Source organism: Oreochromis niloticus, linkage group LG1, assembly GCF_001858045.2.
Source record: "Oreochromis niloticus isolate F11D_XX linkage group LG1, O_niloticus_UMD_NMBU, whole genome shotgun sequence".
NCBI classification, from domain to species: Eukaryota; Metazoa; Chordata; class Actinopteri; order Cichliformes; family Cichlidae; genus Oreochromis; species Oreochromis niloticus.
Window position 1 is genome coordinate 20156600 of NC_031965.2, and position 17454 is coordinate 20174053.

Here is a 17454-nt window from a genome sequence, read left to right on the forward strand (position 1 = left end):
ACCAATGAGGTGACTACAGAATTAAGTGCTTGAAATAAATGAATTCATTCTGGCAGAAATGTGTCAAATGACCTTTCCGCTGCTCATTACACATGGTCCACATTACACCAGAGAAATGCTCCTGTTGTCTGGGGCTCCTTTGTCCCCCCACCCCCACCCCCCACCCCCATCTGCCTTGTCAAAGGGGAATGGTAATTAATTGAAATCATTTCCATGTGTTAGGTTGTGTGAATCCCTCCTCAAGGTGTGTCAATGGGTCGATAGATATTTGGAGTGTATAGTGGAGTCAGGTGATAAGAACTCCAGTCATACTGTGCTAAATGACTGCCAAAGCTCCATAAAACCAATTCAAGGGCAGATGAGTTTGAGGGCAACAAGTAACAGAAAGAGAGGGGGAAAGGCATTGTCCCCAGCGGACTGTATTCTGACAGCAGACGATGGTCACTATCCACAGAAATTGCAGTGTTTTGGATCATTCAAGGCTGGGCACATATTTCATTTTCCACTCTTTTTTTTCCTTCTGATTAAAAGGTTGTTTGTGAGAACCCAAGAGTCTCCTTGGAGGTGGCATCCGCCTGCTTGACTGAATGCGGGGCATTTCACCGAGCTCTGTGCACAAGAGAAGGGAGCTTATCCAAATGCAGAGGCTTGCCTGTCTGCCTGCCAAAGAGAGATGTGGCTTTAAGAGGGCCATACATGGCGTTGATTAGTTTTACTGAGCGGTTATGCAGAGACCAATAAATTAAATATGAATAAATTAAAAATGTACTCTAGCAGAAAATTGCTTGGAAAACAACCACCTCCCCATTAAAATATGTATAGTAATGCCTTTTATGTGAAGTAACTTGGGATTAGATATCACTGTAAATTAACACACCATCCAACCGTAGTGAAGAACTTTTCACTTTTAACAAGGACTTATAAAAGAGGTATTTACTCCAGTGTGTTCAGTAATTAATTTGATATTCAAATGAGCTTACAGTATGCATTATAATTGCAAATATCCCAAATAAGAGTAGTTTTAAAAAGGGGGTAGTGTCAACAAAGATTGATGAGGCATGCTTTGAAATTGCCATCTGTTTCAAATGTTTACTTGACGCTGGCACTTCCCCTCCCCTCTTCTTCTGTGGAAATAGAGGCATCATGGCATCCTCCCGCCATCCAGGCCATATGTATCTGTTATTTTACGAGGGGAGGTACGCTGCGGTGCAATACAGCCGCATCTCCGCACACATCGCAAACACTGAAGGGGATCGAGAACATCGGCATGTGTGATGAGCTCCCGCAGATAACGTCTCTGCAACATTTCCATGACATTGTAGCTGTGTTCCCTCATTACCACAATGTCATAGCAGCATTGTGAGGATGTTGGGTTGGGGTGAGGATGGAAGGGTGTGTGTGTGTGTGTGTGTGTGTGTGTGTGTGTGTGTGTGTGTGTGTGTTGGGGAGTGGGGAGTGGGGGGGGTCAGCAGCAGGTATCGGGCTTCTGCAGATGAGCTGATTAATTAAAGGGAGCTCTATTAAGGTTATTGAAATGAACCCTCCCCTCCTCTCCCTGAGCAACTCCCTCTACACTCCTCAGTGGAGAAAGGTGGATGAAGAAGAGGGTGGGGAGGGGTGTTTGAAGAATCCTTGCCTCTTTTGACATTAGCCAGCGTGCATCCACTTCACACGTCACACAACTACTCGCCACAAGTGCCTCTTATGCACCCCACCTTTGCAGGAGTGACACTGTTTCCCACCCCCCAAAAAATGGGGCTTCAGAGTTTTAATCCCTCCAGCCCATCAACCCACCCACCCTTACTTCCATCTGTCGGGAGCACTGCTGGAGGAAAAAGGGGTGGGGGAGGATTGGAGGGAATGAGGGGGGGGGGGATGGGGCGCATCCCTCGTTCCATCCCGACGAATTTTCTAATTTCCTTTGCTTCCATGCTTTGTCCCAAATTCACGCCCCTAACCTATCCACCATACAGCCTCTCATTCTGTCCCCTCCTCTCCCACCTCTTTGCTCTGTTGTTTTGGCAAAAGGAGTGAAACTGGAGGCTGCTGTTTGCTTGAAACACCATGACAGTGTTTTAACAACATCTGACTTTAGTAACATAGTTATGACTCTTCCATGCGTCCTTCATGAGTTTCACTCTGTTAGAATTTGTCCCAACCGGAGACACATATAAGAACTCCTATATCTTGCTGTACGTCAAATATCTACACCCCACTGCTGTCTCTGTTTTTCTCAACTTATCGCCACAATCATAAGGCAGAACCCAAAAGGAAGTCAACATTTTATTTATTTTTCCTGTATGGACCACGCAGATATAAGCATACAACATATTAATTAGTGCCACATCACATGGGTGTCACAGTTTTAATGGGCAGTGGCTCAAGCAATCAATTCTAATTACAGAGCTTCATGCACAAAACTAGGTAGCTTCAGGGACGACACCCTGTGTCAGATTAACTTCAGGGAATTATTTCAGAATCAATTCAACAACTCACTACCAGCTACCATCTGCTGTTCAAAGCAGTCTGAGTAAACCAAAATCATGTTTTCAGGAATCACGCAGTCCTTTTGGCAAGCAGCTTTAATCAAAAATAATTCACATCTCATTTGCATATCTACTCACTATGTTAGGAAACATCACCTGAGATTACTGTAGAATGTCTGCCTGGATAAAATTTGATTTGAAAAAAAAAGTCCACTCATTCAAGAAAAAGTGCAAACTACATTTACACATACACACTAAAACACAGAGCCTGTGCATGAAAACGGGGCCCCATTGTTGGCACTCATTCACTTCAAGATGCAAATGGGTGGATTTGAAATTCACCCTCTGTGTGTTATGCTTGGATACTTTAATGTTGTATCTATGCTGGGGATTATTCTCTCTGCAGCGGAAAAACCTGTGCTTGAATGGCAGTGCCCTCAAAGTAGCTCCTACTGCTTTCAATGGCCTCCAAACGAGATTAGACCCGTGGCTGCCCCCAGTCCCAATCCTCTGCATTCAGATGGAGCGTAACCAGCCTGTGTGACAGTTTTTCTGTTTTGACACTGAGAGGGTGCAGTCACTGCATATCGGACGTTTTGGAATTGAGAGGTCAGAACAGAAAGAAAGAAAATCCCTATTGCTCACTCGTTTTTTTGTTTTTTGTTGTTGTTGTTGTTGTTGTTGTTGTTTTTTTAAATAATATCCAGTAATCTGCACAAGTATTTTCTCTCCTATTTAGCAGCTATTCATAAAGCAAATAACCTAAAAGAAAAGTGACAAATTAAAAAAAAAAAGACAAAAATATATACCTAAACAGTTTACAGCAGCTAAAGTGAAGACTTAGGGAAGAGAAAGATGTCAAGATAAAACATCAAAATCTTAAGTAACCTTCTTGTTGCTGTAAGCTAAAAGTATCAGTGTTACACATCAGACTCATTCAGCCTCCACATTTGGCAGCAACTATAGAAACGCATGAGTCTTTATGTTAGCTGTTTGATGTTCTAAAACAATTGGCTATTTAATACAAAGAATTTCTCCAGCAGTTTCTCCCCATGTGGGAGATTATCTCAGACGGAGTCTCTTTCTTTTGGCACATGGCAGTCCTGAAGCTGAAACTGAAGCTGAATCAGCTGCAGTGGTTTTGGGCCTCTTTGTACTATTTTCAGAGTTACGTGACACTGTGTTTGCTGCTTAGCGTCCGGCCATCACAAAAAGGCTGCACCATTCATAGTATTTACATTCACATTACTGCTAAATAAGAGATCTCAATTAAATAACAGAATGAAAAACAAAACAATAAATGTATGTCCAATACAGCCACAAAAGGTCAGGTTTGCTTTTGTTTTTCTCTCTCTCTTCATGTTTTATAATGGGATATAGCTCATTTTTTAGTTTTATTCTAAATGATTTTCAGTCTTGGAGCTAGCTGGTGGTTTGCAGGGACCAGTTGTACTTTACTGGGGGTAGAAAGTCTCTGGTCGTCTGCCTTACTTGGGTTTGGGGGATTGTTTCTGTCCTGAACTGAGGTCCTTCTTGTCTGTAGGCCTGCGCTGCTTTGCACTCGGCTGTGTGGAGAGTTTAAAAAGAGCATGAGACTGCAGGCATAAGACTCATATTAATCTTACATAACAGAATTAACTATGACATCCATATAAAAAAAAACAGCTGCATGGCTACACCTTTATTAACATCTTCTAACATCTTTAGGAGGTGAATCTGGCACCATCTAGTGGTTGTTAAACATAAAAGCCAATATACACAAATGCAGCTATAAAGAAAACCAGTTTTTTAAATCCAAACGGTAAATCAGTAGACATTTGTAAACTGACATTTTAGATCAGACATGTATGCTTCTGAAAATACACACTAAAGAAAATTTTAAATTAACCAAAAAAGATCGGATGTAGGAGGTTCAACAGACCTGTGTGGTTGCTGGCTGTGCTGGGGTGTCAGAGCTGTTTATTTGCTTGTCCTGCTGAAGACTGCCACTGCTTTCTTTAGTCTTTATTCCACCGTCCTATGATAACCACAGGGAAAACACGAAACATGGACTTCATGACCACACATAACACACAAAGGCTGACCTATAAAGAGGTAGTTTAAAGGAAAATGCAGGTTTGTCTTGTTTCATTTTAAACCTTTGACACACACACACACACACACTGAGACTCAATTTAAGTGAATTATTAGCAGTATTAATTGCTAACAGGAATAAAAAGAAATCAAGACACTGACAACATTACAGTAACTTTTAAAACTGTGTATGAGTGCTTCTAAAATGTTTTTATATTTAAAAGAAAACATAAAGCTTTTAAGGAACCAGGGAAATTTTTTTGGGTGTTGAATCAGAGTAAAGCAAGCATGTGACAAACACATCACACCAGCCAATATGATATAATACAGATGAAATCTAACAACTCTGTAACTCTGTTGTGCTGATCATAAACCTACAGTGATGACGCAAGATAAAACCCGATAATTACCAAATGGGGAAAGTGGGGTGTTTAATAGTGAGTGATACAAAACCTACATTAATCACATATAGCACTTAAGTAGATAATAAGAGACCTTAAGAAACACACATTTGGGGTCCTAAAACACACACATAGGCAAGTAATGTGAAAATGTTGGGAGAGCTGTGCTAAAGAGAAACACATTACCAGTTTGGTGGATGTGGAAGATATGTCACAGCTGCTGTGTCTCATGCAGTTGCTGTTAGTTTCTGCTGAAAATGCCGGGTGGACCGGGACTGATTCCAGGTTTGCCTCAGAAGTGATGAAGGGTGAAACTTCTGAAGTCTTATTTCCTGTTTTGGACATTTTTTAGCAACATCTACATTAGGTAGATTCACATGCCTTTGGTTTATCACTGTCTCTGATCATCTGTTTCTTTATACTCTATGCTAAATGAAAACAAATGCCTCACATTTAAATATTACATTACTAAGTCAATATCGCTGCCTTGGCCTTATTTGGCAACTTTTCCAGGTCCATTTGTACTGTGGCCTGCGTGTCTGCTCAGTTACATATCAGGAGAACTTAAATATAGTAATCAGCATATTAAACTACAGCTTATCAAATCATAGCAACAGTAATAATAAAGTGATCAAATCAAAATCAAAATGATCAAGTGATGACTTGGGAGATTTAATTTAATCTTCATTATTACTTTCCTCCTGCTCCAGGTACTGACGCATCATCTCCAGCACATTGGGTGGTACAACAGGCATAGTAGAGTCACCCTGTTGGACAAAGCACACTATAAGAGCTCTTCATGCGACTTATCTGAAGTTCATGAATGCTGAAAGTGCCTTACTGTAATCCAGGGGTTCTCTAGTAGCTGATTAGCAGACATTCGGTAGGCGGGGTCCACCTTCAGTAGGCAAGTCAAAAGATTTTTAGCTGTTGAGACAGACTCAAGACGATCAGTGAGTGTTCGTAATACCAATCTGCCCAGTAAAACTGCACATATGAAGCATTTGCACTGCTACTTTATATTACCATAAGAATGTGATTAAGATCATGAAGTGTTACCTGCATCACTGACTGAGGCCCAGATGGGTTGAGAAAATTTGACTCCAGTGTTCATTATCTTCTTAAGTAGGTTTTTCCTTGTTTTGGAGACAAATGGAGGTTCTCCACACAGTCTACAGGGACACATACCTCAGACATGTCCACTCCTGAATTGCGTGTACATGTATAAAAATAGTATGTGTGCGCCTACTTACAACATATACATAACGACTCCTATGCTCCACACGTCGCACCACTGGGTATAACCTCGACCGCTCATCATTTCAGGGGCTGGAAACAACACAAATGCACAAATGTATGACTTGGTCTGCATGAGCTACAGAAATTTGTGGGGGAAAAACACTTTGTTAAATGATGTTTTTTAGCACTAGCAGCGCTGCTGAGCCCCATTTCAATAAGTTAACACTATAGTAATGTGTGTGTTATGTTTTGTCACCATATTTGCAAGGACACATACACATGCAAGCTGAGTGACACACAAGGTGAAAGTGCACAACCACAGTTAGAGGTAGTAATGAGCCATAGAAGTTAGAGATGAACAAATAAAAGTGGAGGAGGCTCATCTTTTGAGTATATTATTATATATTTTTAATATATAATGATATATATCTTTTGTAATGTATTTTAAATTATATTCTGGATCTACAAAACATCCCTTGTGCAACCATGAAACACTCCAGTGACATATTTATATGCTGAGAAAGTAACAAAATAACAGAAGGAATTTGCAGGCATATAGCCCAGCACATAATTGAACAATTATACTAAACAGGTGCTAATGAATCAAATCATTAACGTGGCTAAACCAAAACCATTAACTGTAACAGAAACAGCTGTGTAGGAAGGATTAAAGTGGGTGATACCCTGACATAATAAAAAGGTAAGGATTCTGAAGCAGTGACAGTTAGAGCTAAAAATCTTTAACCGTGAAACAAAATGAGCACAGCAGGAAGACAGAAGGTGGTCAGCCTGCAATGCTTGGTCTGTCACAGGCCGACATTTTGTGGCAAACAGGTTTTTCTGGACGTGTAGTCCAAGATCATCTGTAGAACCACACAGAAACGGTTACGGTTCAAAACAAAGAGGCAAGCCAAGGAAATAGAGTGCAGCAAACAACTGATGCATTAAGTTAACATTAAAATCTGAGGATTTTCCAGCATTGCCGTCATGGAAGACTTCCAGCCAAATAGCCAATCCTCTGATGTAAAGACAAAGCCAAGTTAACTCACGTATGCAGAAAAACACGAGATGTGGAGTGCAGAAATGGAAGAGCAGGTGCTTTGGGACAAGTCATAACCTGAAATATTTGGCTCCAACAGGAGGCGGTTTAGTCGTCTGAGTGTTAACAAGGACCTGAGAAGTCCTGGCATTACACATCATCAAGAATAAATTTAATTTGTCCCAGACTGAGTACCTCAAATGTACAACCAAAGTTCTAAAGATAAAAATCCTCCTAATATCTTTGATAATAAAAGGAATAAAGGGCCACAATCCCAGAAAATGCTGATCTTAGTATCACAGAGTCAGTCAAGGATTACCAAACAGAAAGTGGCAGCTGAGGAAGCATAAATTCACTGAAAGACTGGCAATAACTTTATTCCAACTTTACAAACAGTTAAAGTGAAAATCTGTGTTTAGAAGAATCGGTACTTTTTAAAGGCATAGGGTTACCACAGTTTATATCTCGTTAAGTTAAAAGATAAATATTATTTTTGAAAGCATTACCACTTTACTGTTTTTTTCACAAGGGCTTATAGCTTTTACACTGCATTGTAGATATAAGTAGTAGTCATATCATTTAACAATATACTTTTTATATAAAAACAAAAACAGCATTTTACAGTCCTTTTATGAACTTTGCAGTCTGTATTTAAAATTAAAAATGTCATAAAAATACTTTGGCGCCCTCAGTGGTAGAATCAAAAACAGGAGTGATTTCTGCTACTCTGTTCATCCGAACTAGCATGCTGCAGGAGATCCAGATATCTTACCCATATAGATAAGGGTCCCACAGGCGTGTGTCATTATGTTTTCGATCCCGACACCACCTGTCTTCACCGATAATCCAAAGTCTGCCACCTAGGTGGAGAATAGCACTTAAGAAAAGGTGTCACAAATAAACATGATTCAGTCATGCTGACAAAATCCATATTAGATTCTTTGTTAAAGGTGCTTCAGTAAGGAGCTAGGCAAGTAACATCAATACAGGCCGACACTATACAGAATTTTTCTAGAGGAAAAACAAATCACAATAATTGCAAAGTTTTAAAAAAAGAAACTACTCTGAAAAACAATTTATGCTCTGCCATGACAAAACTTTCTAACAACATGTACTATAAGTGTGTGTTAGTGTATGTGCAGCAAAAGACAAAGACAATCCTGGCCTTGTTTTAACTCATACACCAGGTATCTGCTTTGTCTGGCTCGCCATCAATGCAAGCAACATGCTGTGCTCAGCATGTAATCTGTTTAAAGACGCAGTTTAGACTCCATTTGTAAAGGTGGACTATAAAGGAAGACCAGAGGGAGACTATCATAATGAGATAGTATTTAAAGCCTTTACTAACTATAGAGGAGACAGTGGGCGAGGAGAAGGTGCCTATTTGAGGCTTTTTCTCAGTGTGGCAGAGAATGGATAAGATGCATTGATGGAAAGCTCTCAGTTTGGTTCAACATTTTACCTTGACATCGATTTTGCCACCATCCTCATCGGGAGAATTTTTCACAAGAATGTTCTCAAGTTTCAAGTCCCTGTGCACAATATCTGTAGGATGTGAAGAAACAGGAAATTTTACACGGACATAAAAGCTTCAAATATTTTTATATATATTTACAGGATTATATTTACAGGATTAGGTGCTGCAATAAATATTTCAATCTTTTTTTTTTTTAAATTAGAAGTAGACCAGTGGTTGCTTAATGATGAGACCAGTGATAACTATTTAACTTTTCATGAGTCATAAATAAAACATCAATCCCAACATAAAAACAACCTATTATTGTAATATTACCTGTGCAAAAGGCAGAAACAAAAAGATGGCTGCATTTTGGAGGTTTTTCTAAGTAGTTAATGCTAGTAAAGCAGGGGGCAAATGTCCCCAAAGGGGGTTATAAATACTAATTTAACTAAGCAGATTCATGGGCTGGGCCAGTGGAACATGACAAAACCTTTATGTTAATATTTTGACTTCTTGTGTTGAATTATAAGCCAAGAATTGAAGAAGCGAACAAGAGAAAAATACATATGTAGCCTTTCATCAAGGTATAATTTTATGGTCAGTCACTAGAATAAATTGCATGTTCCATACATGCTAACACAGTTATGTTTTTCTTGCTTACAGCAGACCAGGCTGAAGGGCCTTGTTAACTTAGCACAGAGAGGGAAGGCAGGAGGAAAAATACAATTTGCCCTGGGCACTCCTTTTCAGTGCACTATTTGAAGCAACCAATTATACAATGCAACAGTGCTGATGGTGTGTGAAAGGTAAGTTAGAACAAATGATGTGCCCGAAACAAACACCTGAAAATGTTTTTTTTTTCTTTTGTCTATTTAACCTTTTTTTTTGGTATTGTAATTATTTTTCTTTAAAGTGCTTTCTGTCACCTGAACTCTCAATTTCTTTTTTCATTTACGTAACAATTATACACACACTAAAACAGAAGTACCAGTTGTTAAATACACTACTTAGTTCTGCTTTTTTTTCTAGTTACTTAATGAAATACTAATGAAAAGAAATTAATTCAGAACTATAAACTACACAGCATAAGGTTTGGGGCATTTAATTCCACTAAGGAATAAGAACAATAAGGAACAATACAGTTCACAGATCCACACAGCAAGCAACTACCAGTGATGCGGGAACCAGAGACCACTGCTGAGGTGAAGTGGGCAGCTTATTTTTTTTTAAATTTTCTCAGCTTCAAAGCGAGCGATTGACAGACTACCAATAAGAGAGAAGCATACCACTGACTGACATATGAGGGGTAAATTCATTCGAGGAGGCAGTGGGCAATTACTTTTTCCAAGGGGCAACATGAGAAACAGGGACTGTTTTGGACAGATGAACTAAACTCGGCTCAGTATTAACTTTAAATCTTCAGAAGCTTATTGGCGTGGCCCTCCACAACAGTCCCAGTTTCTCATTGCCCACCCCTGCATTAGATTGTTTCCTAGACAATCAGAGCCTGGTATGTCCGCTAGCAACAAGCGAATCACTTCCTGTGTGGACGTCCCTTAATGTGCCGATGGTACTGACAAAGGTCAGAAAAAATGTGATCTACAAATTTAAGACAAGTTATGCGACTTGTCATTTGACAAAGAAAGGTTTCTGGAGAGCTCATTCAAGCACTTTCTCATTACTATCATTAATAACAATGAAGCCGAAGAACACCACCACAAAAGGACTTTCCATGTGAAAAACTCCTGTTAATTAGTATTGTTCCCTAGTTTGTTCTACATTAGTCATTAGCCACATGAAATGATGCCTCATTACCAAGCACTGTCCTAAATTACCTCTAACCTCAGATTTTACCAAAGGGGAAACAGCATTTCCAAATAAACGATTTAATTAAAATGTTTATTTCCTGGCAGCTGGGCATTACTGCCATTTTATCAAAATAAGACACCTTGCTACAGTGACTGAAAGCCCTAATGGCAAGGAATATCACATCATTGAGAGCAAAAACAATTTGAATACAATAATGGCATTATAGCACCAGTATAAATTAACTGAAGCACAATTCATTCAAAACACAGGCTGAACTACATTTTCGACAGTATAATTAGCATAGATTAGATCAATCTAGAAAATGACGTTACCTCTTTTATGAAGGTACACAACAGCATCGGCTAAACTACAGATTACATCCCTTGTCTCGTCCTCTGTGAAGAACTTTTTCCGCTGCAACAGCTCCCTCACATCACCCCCTTTGCACAGCTCAGTAACCAAATAAATCATCTAGAAATGAGAAGATAAATGCATCTTACTATACAGTCAATTTGTGTGTTCATCAGTAATATTTATGCAGAGCGGCATGCAGTAATAGACACAGTGATATGTTACATGCATTACATTCACCCACTCACTTAATTATGCTAATTTTGAGTTTGTGATTTAAAGGATAGCAACGCTTACCGTGGTCGAGCGGTAGACTGCCTCAAGATGTATTATGTGCGCATGATTCATTTGTTTGAGAAGGTTTATTTCGTTATCCACCATCTCTACTTTCGAACTTCCTGCCTGATGCGACAGAAAGTCAAATCACAGCTGGATTTGTTACCCTCCAAACATAAACTTCCCTTATTAGTGCAACTTTTTAAACACATTAAAAAACAGGCTTCCTCGAGGGATGCCAAACACACTCACCGCTGGTCTGCAAAACGTCTTAATGGCCCATTTTGTCTGTGTCTCTATGTGGGTGGCTTCATAAACAACTCCAAAGGCACCTTGACCCAATTTATTTTCAAATTTATAAATTTCCTATGGGCACAAAAATACGAGAAAACATTAATACATTTGTAATATCCATCTGTTCACCGTCAGTCATATACAGCAGAGGATTTCCCCCGAGCAGGTGTTGAAGACCTCAGGATCATTTCACTGTTGTTTTTCAAAAACATTATGTCCTAACTTAAGACCTGAATTGCAAAGTTGCGAAGCCCTATGAAGAAAAAAAAAAAACACACCAGTCTCTGGAGCCACAGAATATAGTATTTTTAATCAAGTTACAAATGATTAAGTTGCTGCTGCAGTTCGCTCAATCTCAGGTCTAATTAACTTGATTGTTATCTGTGTGCACGCAAGACTGAGCACTGGCTGCTTTGGATTTAGAAAAGTGAGCAGTGAAATTAACCAATGAAGGAGGCTATACAGCAGCAAAGTGGAGTCTGGTCTTCTAATGCTGCACATAGTGTGTAAAACAGACGTCATCAAAGACTACACTTTGTCAGTGGGATCGTGCATAGAGGATCAACATACCCTGATGTCTGTATCATTTTTCAGCCGTATATCTAGCACATTCCTCTCCGACGTGCATCTACTGGTCCGCACAGACTTCAGGTTCATGTCTAGTCCACTAACATCTGCTTTTGTCATCTACAGAAGGAAGGAGAAGGCAGTCATAATCTTTCTTGAATTGGCATGTGTATAACAAAATTCATTCTTAACTGACAAGTACCTGTAGTCCTTTGGATAATCAATTTTTTTTTTTTAAATACCAAAATCTGTCAAATTTGTCAAATTTTGCTATTACAGCAGGTTTTTTTAAAAAAAATAAAAAAGCAAAGTGGTTTTTATATTGTTTTATCTTAAAATCCCAACATTATAACAAGATTATTTTTCATCTTCTAGTCAGTCAAGAAAAGTAATAGCTTTCCTTCATGATCCAGTTTGCCATCATTCCTAATCATTACAGCCCAATCAATCCTTGGCAACCATGTTTCTAAAACCCTAAGGCATTACATGTGTCGTGGTAAGAAGGCTTAAAAATAAGGAAATGCTGAGAGACACAAATATTCTCTAATGCAAGAAATTATCACTGCTAGTTTCAAGCAAGTGTCAACGATTACGTTTATTTTTTAAGCTTCATCTACTAATGCTGTAGACATTTTTTAAAGTTTCCTAATGACTTTAATTCCAAAAGTCTGGTGTTCAAATAGTGTACAGAATTACTAAAACTTTACTTCTCCCAGTCTAAGTTGTCGTCTTTTTTTTTCTGGTTTATGGTTATGACCAAACTCTTGTCTCTGTCTGAGCCCATATTCACTTTAAGCACAATTTACCCAGCTTGAAAAACAGTCTCTAAAGCCAAATTAAATGTAAAGCAATTATCAAGTGATGACTGGGAGCGATGAAGTGGATCCACCACACGCACAGCAATTAATTATTAACAAGGAAGTGGTGTCTTTAACCTCTTCACTCTGATGCATTATTTTAGCCCTGACAGGGCTCTCATAACAGGCCTGTCTCTCCCATTTTCTCCTGTCTATTTTCCAATCAAAATGATTGTGACAGCCTCTGGAAATTCCAATCACCTCAATCATAGCTCATTTGTGGAGACAGCGGCATGTGATGAGTGTATCACTGAGGACTTGAGGAGACTGGAGGAGGGTCTCAGCTCCTCAGGTATCTCCCAGACAGAGGTGACTGGTCCTTGGCCCCAGATCTCTGATGCAAAGGAAATAGGATATCAAGTTCATGTTCAGGTTAAGGTGAGAGGTCTGACCTTAAAAGGGTCACAGACACAGGTCTTAAATTGCTTTAAGCCCGGTGTACCTATCTAGACCTGTGATTCTAACAATTCAATTGAAATACATGACTTACTTAAATCTGTTTATTTTTTTAAACTTAAAGACAAAAACAATTCTACTCTTCAGCTTGTGCCCCACCACAAACCTAAACTGAGGCCTTAAAGGAGAAAAGAAAAGAAGAGAAGAGAATTAAAGTAAAGATAAGCACTGTACCGCCACCTCTCCCATCAAGATTTTTTTTAAATGTAAAACATAAATGCATCTGACAAAAGCTACAAATTGCCTCCATTGAGGAAATTCACTGAGAGGTTGGGCTCTTTGGTGAAACAGCCACTGACAACACTGAAGAATTGCTAATGGAGTGGCAAAGACATGGTCATTTAGTGGCTTGCAAAGCATGGCCACTTGTGTTTGTTGCATGACCAAATTGCTGGAAATACAATTGGGATTTGAACCACTCTGCAGTGGTGGGGAAGAAGTGTGCCCCTGTGCCACCTGTGTACCTAAAATGTTTTCCATTAAGGCCACGTCTTCCTTCCAGCTACCCCTACATCAGTACTTACAAAATGCGAAATTTTGAAACCTCCCTGAAGGCTAGACTCCTTATTTTCCTTTTCTTGACTTGATTAAGAAAGTGCTGGAGTACCACCAAAATCTATGTATGGATCTTCTTTCCAATCTCTATAGCACTGACCCAAGAAAATACACATAATTATTAACTAGAGCCAGTGAGGAAGGAATTGCAGTGATGGCACAAATAACAAGTCTGTTTTCAACCACAGACACACTGACGGGTGAGCAAACATCAGTACACCCTTTTACATTGAATTTGGTCTCATCTCCAGGTTCTGGAGGTAGTAATTAGAGCCCCGGGTCAAGCCCGAACTTGTCCCACCTCTCCATCATTCTGTCAGACAGCAATTTCAGCTTATTTACATGGCTAACTAACTAAATATACAAATGTTTTCCAAATATAAGCATGCTATAACAAGCAAAGAGAAAAGACACATAAGGGTTCATTTAAAACCTTTTCCTACTTTTCTCTACTTAAAACAGCTCTTCTTTCATTTATTCATGATCATGTACATGTAGTTTTTCTAACCCCATCAGTGTCAATCATATGCAGCAAGGACTCTGCTCAACACAAAAAGCAAGAATAGCCCCTTGCTGTGGGAAATGATATACATCATGATTTTTGTGATCTTATAGACTAAACAACAGAATTAGTCATTTGTTATCTATTAACTGGAGTCAGTCAATATTGGAAATAGTTGGTATAGATTAGCTGCAGCATACTAAAGGTTGATTAGATTGCATGTAAAAATGTTGGTAAGCACACAGAAAAACAAAAAGCCCTCTCTGTTTGCCCAGACCAATAACATATTACACATTTCAATTATTGTTTTGGGCCTTTAGAAGTTCATGTTTCTTTAATTGCATAAACTGTAGGAATAAGTTGGACTCAAGCTCTGCGGGACTGCCTCTAGCTGTAACGAGCAGCTGCTTAAATATCGCCTGAAAATCAAACAAAAACAAAATCTTCCTAACTGCAATTAAAATGTACACTGCCATCCGTTTTGCTCGGGCCCCAATATTACATTTTACTCATGTGAAACTTAATCATTTATTGACAGCTTGGCTTTGATGACAAATGATAAACTTCACAGTCCTAATGAAGCGTGGAATTACATTACCTGATGAGGCAAGAAATTGCATGTTTAGAATGCGAATATCCCATCTACTAAGTTATGGAGTGAATCCTAATATTATGCAGAGATAATCAAAGCTTCTGGTCTAAATGCACTACACCAACAACATTAAGCCATTAAAGCACACAACAGACTAACTAAAGAGCAGTAAAATTACACTGTACCTGGCAGCTGATGGACAACAAGACTGACAAATAAAATGGAGGTGCAACTAAGTTGCTGCTCCCACATTGCAAACAAGAAATGCATGCAGCTTTCCTATAAACAAATCATTTTAAAGCCCCCCCCTCCAAAAAAAAATCCTGCTGTGTTCAATGGTCATGTTTGATAAGTGTCTATTGGCAAGAAAACACGCTTTGCCAAAAGGAAGCAAAAGATCAAATTCTGCCATTTGCTCAGGGCTCTCCACATGTTGCTAGGAGATAAGGGCCAACAAATTCAAATTTTCTCATTGGTTTAATCCTGGTTAAAGCTAATCTCTGCCCTTGCTGGGTTCAGCCTTGGGAAGCTAGGGTGGCAGACGTGTAGGAAAATGTAGGCCAGTGCAGAAACAAGAACAGCTCAAATTTACATCGATGAGAAGCCAGAGAAAAGTCACATTCATATCGGAATACACAAATGGCCCCACCTGTCAAATACTAATGTCATAACAGCTTCTACAGTATTCATCTGTTTCAAAAAAAAAAAAAAAAAGAAGCAGTGGGCCTCTTTGTGGCCAAATAAAGTTTTAGGACACTTAAAACTACTCCCTTTTCAATAGACTGTTTCACATAAGTCAGTTTGACAACAATAGTACACAAGTGTTATTAATCACATCATTTAAAGCACCGCTTTTGTTATTAGTAGCATCTATGTTTCAGGTCACCTGCTAAAAAAGTACTAGCATTTAAATTGTTCTTTGATTAGAATTCAGCAGGTCATTTACATGGATGATGCCGGGTAGAAACTGCAAAGTGACCTTTATATATCCAGCTAAAAATCTCGTTGACACGAAAAAAGTCTTTTTTAAAAGAGAGAGCTGACCAAAAGTGCAGCAGAAATTGCAACAAATATAACATAAAAGTTCTATAAATATATTTTAAGCAGCCCTTGATACTTACAAAACATGACACTTCTTTATTTTATATGGAACCCATTCATAAATGCTGTTTACTACTACTACTTACCAATAATAGACATTAGACATTTAAAAAAAAAAACATACAGAAACGTCTGTAATCACTTTTTGGCACACAAGACTATTTCATGTCAAAATGGCTGCAGTTAAAAGGGAATGCCGGGTGGTTTAAAATAAGAGGACAATGTTAAGAGCCAAGAAACATAGTCACTATAACCGCACGAAACACGCATTCAACATCGACTACCCTAAAGTATTGAATAACCGGGTCATTAAAATGAATATTAAATTATTGTCCTGCTCGGTGTGTAACCTCTGTCATTATACTGCCAGTTAATCTAACACAGAGCCTCAATCCTAACACTAGACGCTTGTAACCACCTGTGCTAGTTAGGTAATAACAATAGCTAGTTGAAATCTACAATAACAATAATTACAACAATAATAATAATAACTGTGATATCCCAGAAACGGCAGGAAGACATTCGGTATCTAGTAATGTAAAATAAAAATCAGCTACTTCTAGCATAAAAACAGCGCAGAAAGCTTAAAAAAGTGACTTTTTTTAATAACGTAAGGTCTCCCACGGTACACGTTGTCATGGCAACGAAACGTGAGGTTGCAAAAACGTTTCCTCTTGAGAAGACAGCGTTAAATAAAGGCGACCCCACTCATACACGTACGGCTGTACCGTGTGTACAGTGTTGCGGCTGTAAAATTCACCAAAAGTTTCTTACCTGTTGGAATGAGACATTTTTCATTCAGCAGGTTGGGCTTCACGCGAAAACTTTTTTTTTTTTTTTCAGGCGAACGACTACGGGAAGCCAAGAGGGACAGAAAGGGTGTTTAAAAATCCACTGAGTGAATAGCGACTGCTTCAGGGGCTTGTAGTGTGTTTTTTTAACCTGATGCTTAAAGAGAACCCGATTAATAATGAAGCTGACAGAACAAAAGAACAATTCATACCCGGATATTTAAGCATAAGGAGACATGTTTTTTCTTTGCGGCATCTTGAATTTTTCTTGGTTCTTAGTCTCCATCTAGTGGACACATGGAGAGTTTGTCTAGAATGGTGGTTTTGAGTTTTAGATTCTTTTTGGAAAAAATATTCAGGGATGGGCAATTAATGTTTCCCAGGGGGCCGCATGAGAAACTGGAACTGTTGTAGAGGGCCGCACCAATAGGCTTATAAAGAAATAAAATTGAGCAGAACTGAGTTCGGTGTATTGGTGTGGCCCCCTGGGAAAATGATCTCATATTATCTTTATCATTTTAGATAAGTTAGAAAACATTTATTTGAATTATTGTTTGGAGTAAGATCCTAAAAGACACAAGTGGTGAGTAAAGCGAACTTTAGACA

General features: G+C 38.9%; 1 protein-coding gene across 2 annotated transcripts; it reads right to left on the minus strand.

Moving 5' to 3' along the window:
- Positions 1 to 2270: 2270 nt before the first annotated feature.
- Positions 2271 to 16987, minus strand: stk33 (serine/threonine kinase 33). Of its 2 annotated transcripts, none has more exons than XM_005466990.3 (15): positions 16832 to 16987; positions 13053 to 13185; positions 11998 to 12114; positions 11386 to 11499; positions 11155 to 11259; positions 10839 to 10977; positions 8701 to 8783; positions 8011 to 8098; positions 6214 to 6289; positions 6020 to 6132; positions 5802 to 5887; positions 5655 to 5727; positions 5147 to 5292; positions 4408 to 4503; positions 2271 to 4051 (listed from the first exon to the last, which is right to left on the minus strand). In XM_005466990.3, exons 2-15 carry the CDS (start codon positions 13059 to 13061, stop codon positions 3974 to 3976), a joined length of 1323 nt encoding a protein of 440 aa, XP_005467047.1. In that variant the 5' UTR covers positions 13062 to 13185; positions 16832 to 16987; the 3' UTR covers positions 2271 to 3973. The 2 variants fall into 2 exon arrangements, with proteins under 2 accessions (XP_005467047.1, XP_025761954.1); XM_025906169.1 differs by lacking the exon at positions 16832 to 16987 and adding an exon at positions 16144 to 16649.
- Positions 16988 to 17454: the final 467 nt, after the last annotated feature.

Coding starts and splice junctions, on each gene's coding strand:
- stk33 (XM_005466990.3), bottom strand. Junction 6,133..6,213: donor GGAGTCGTTATGTATATGTT/GTAAGTAGGCGC, acceptor GTGTCCCTGTAG/ACTGTGTGGAGAACCTCCAT. Junction 5,888..6,019: donor GGCCTCAGTCAGTGATGCAG/GTAACACTTCAT, acceptor CTGTCTCAACAG/CTAAAAATCTTTTGACTTGC.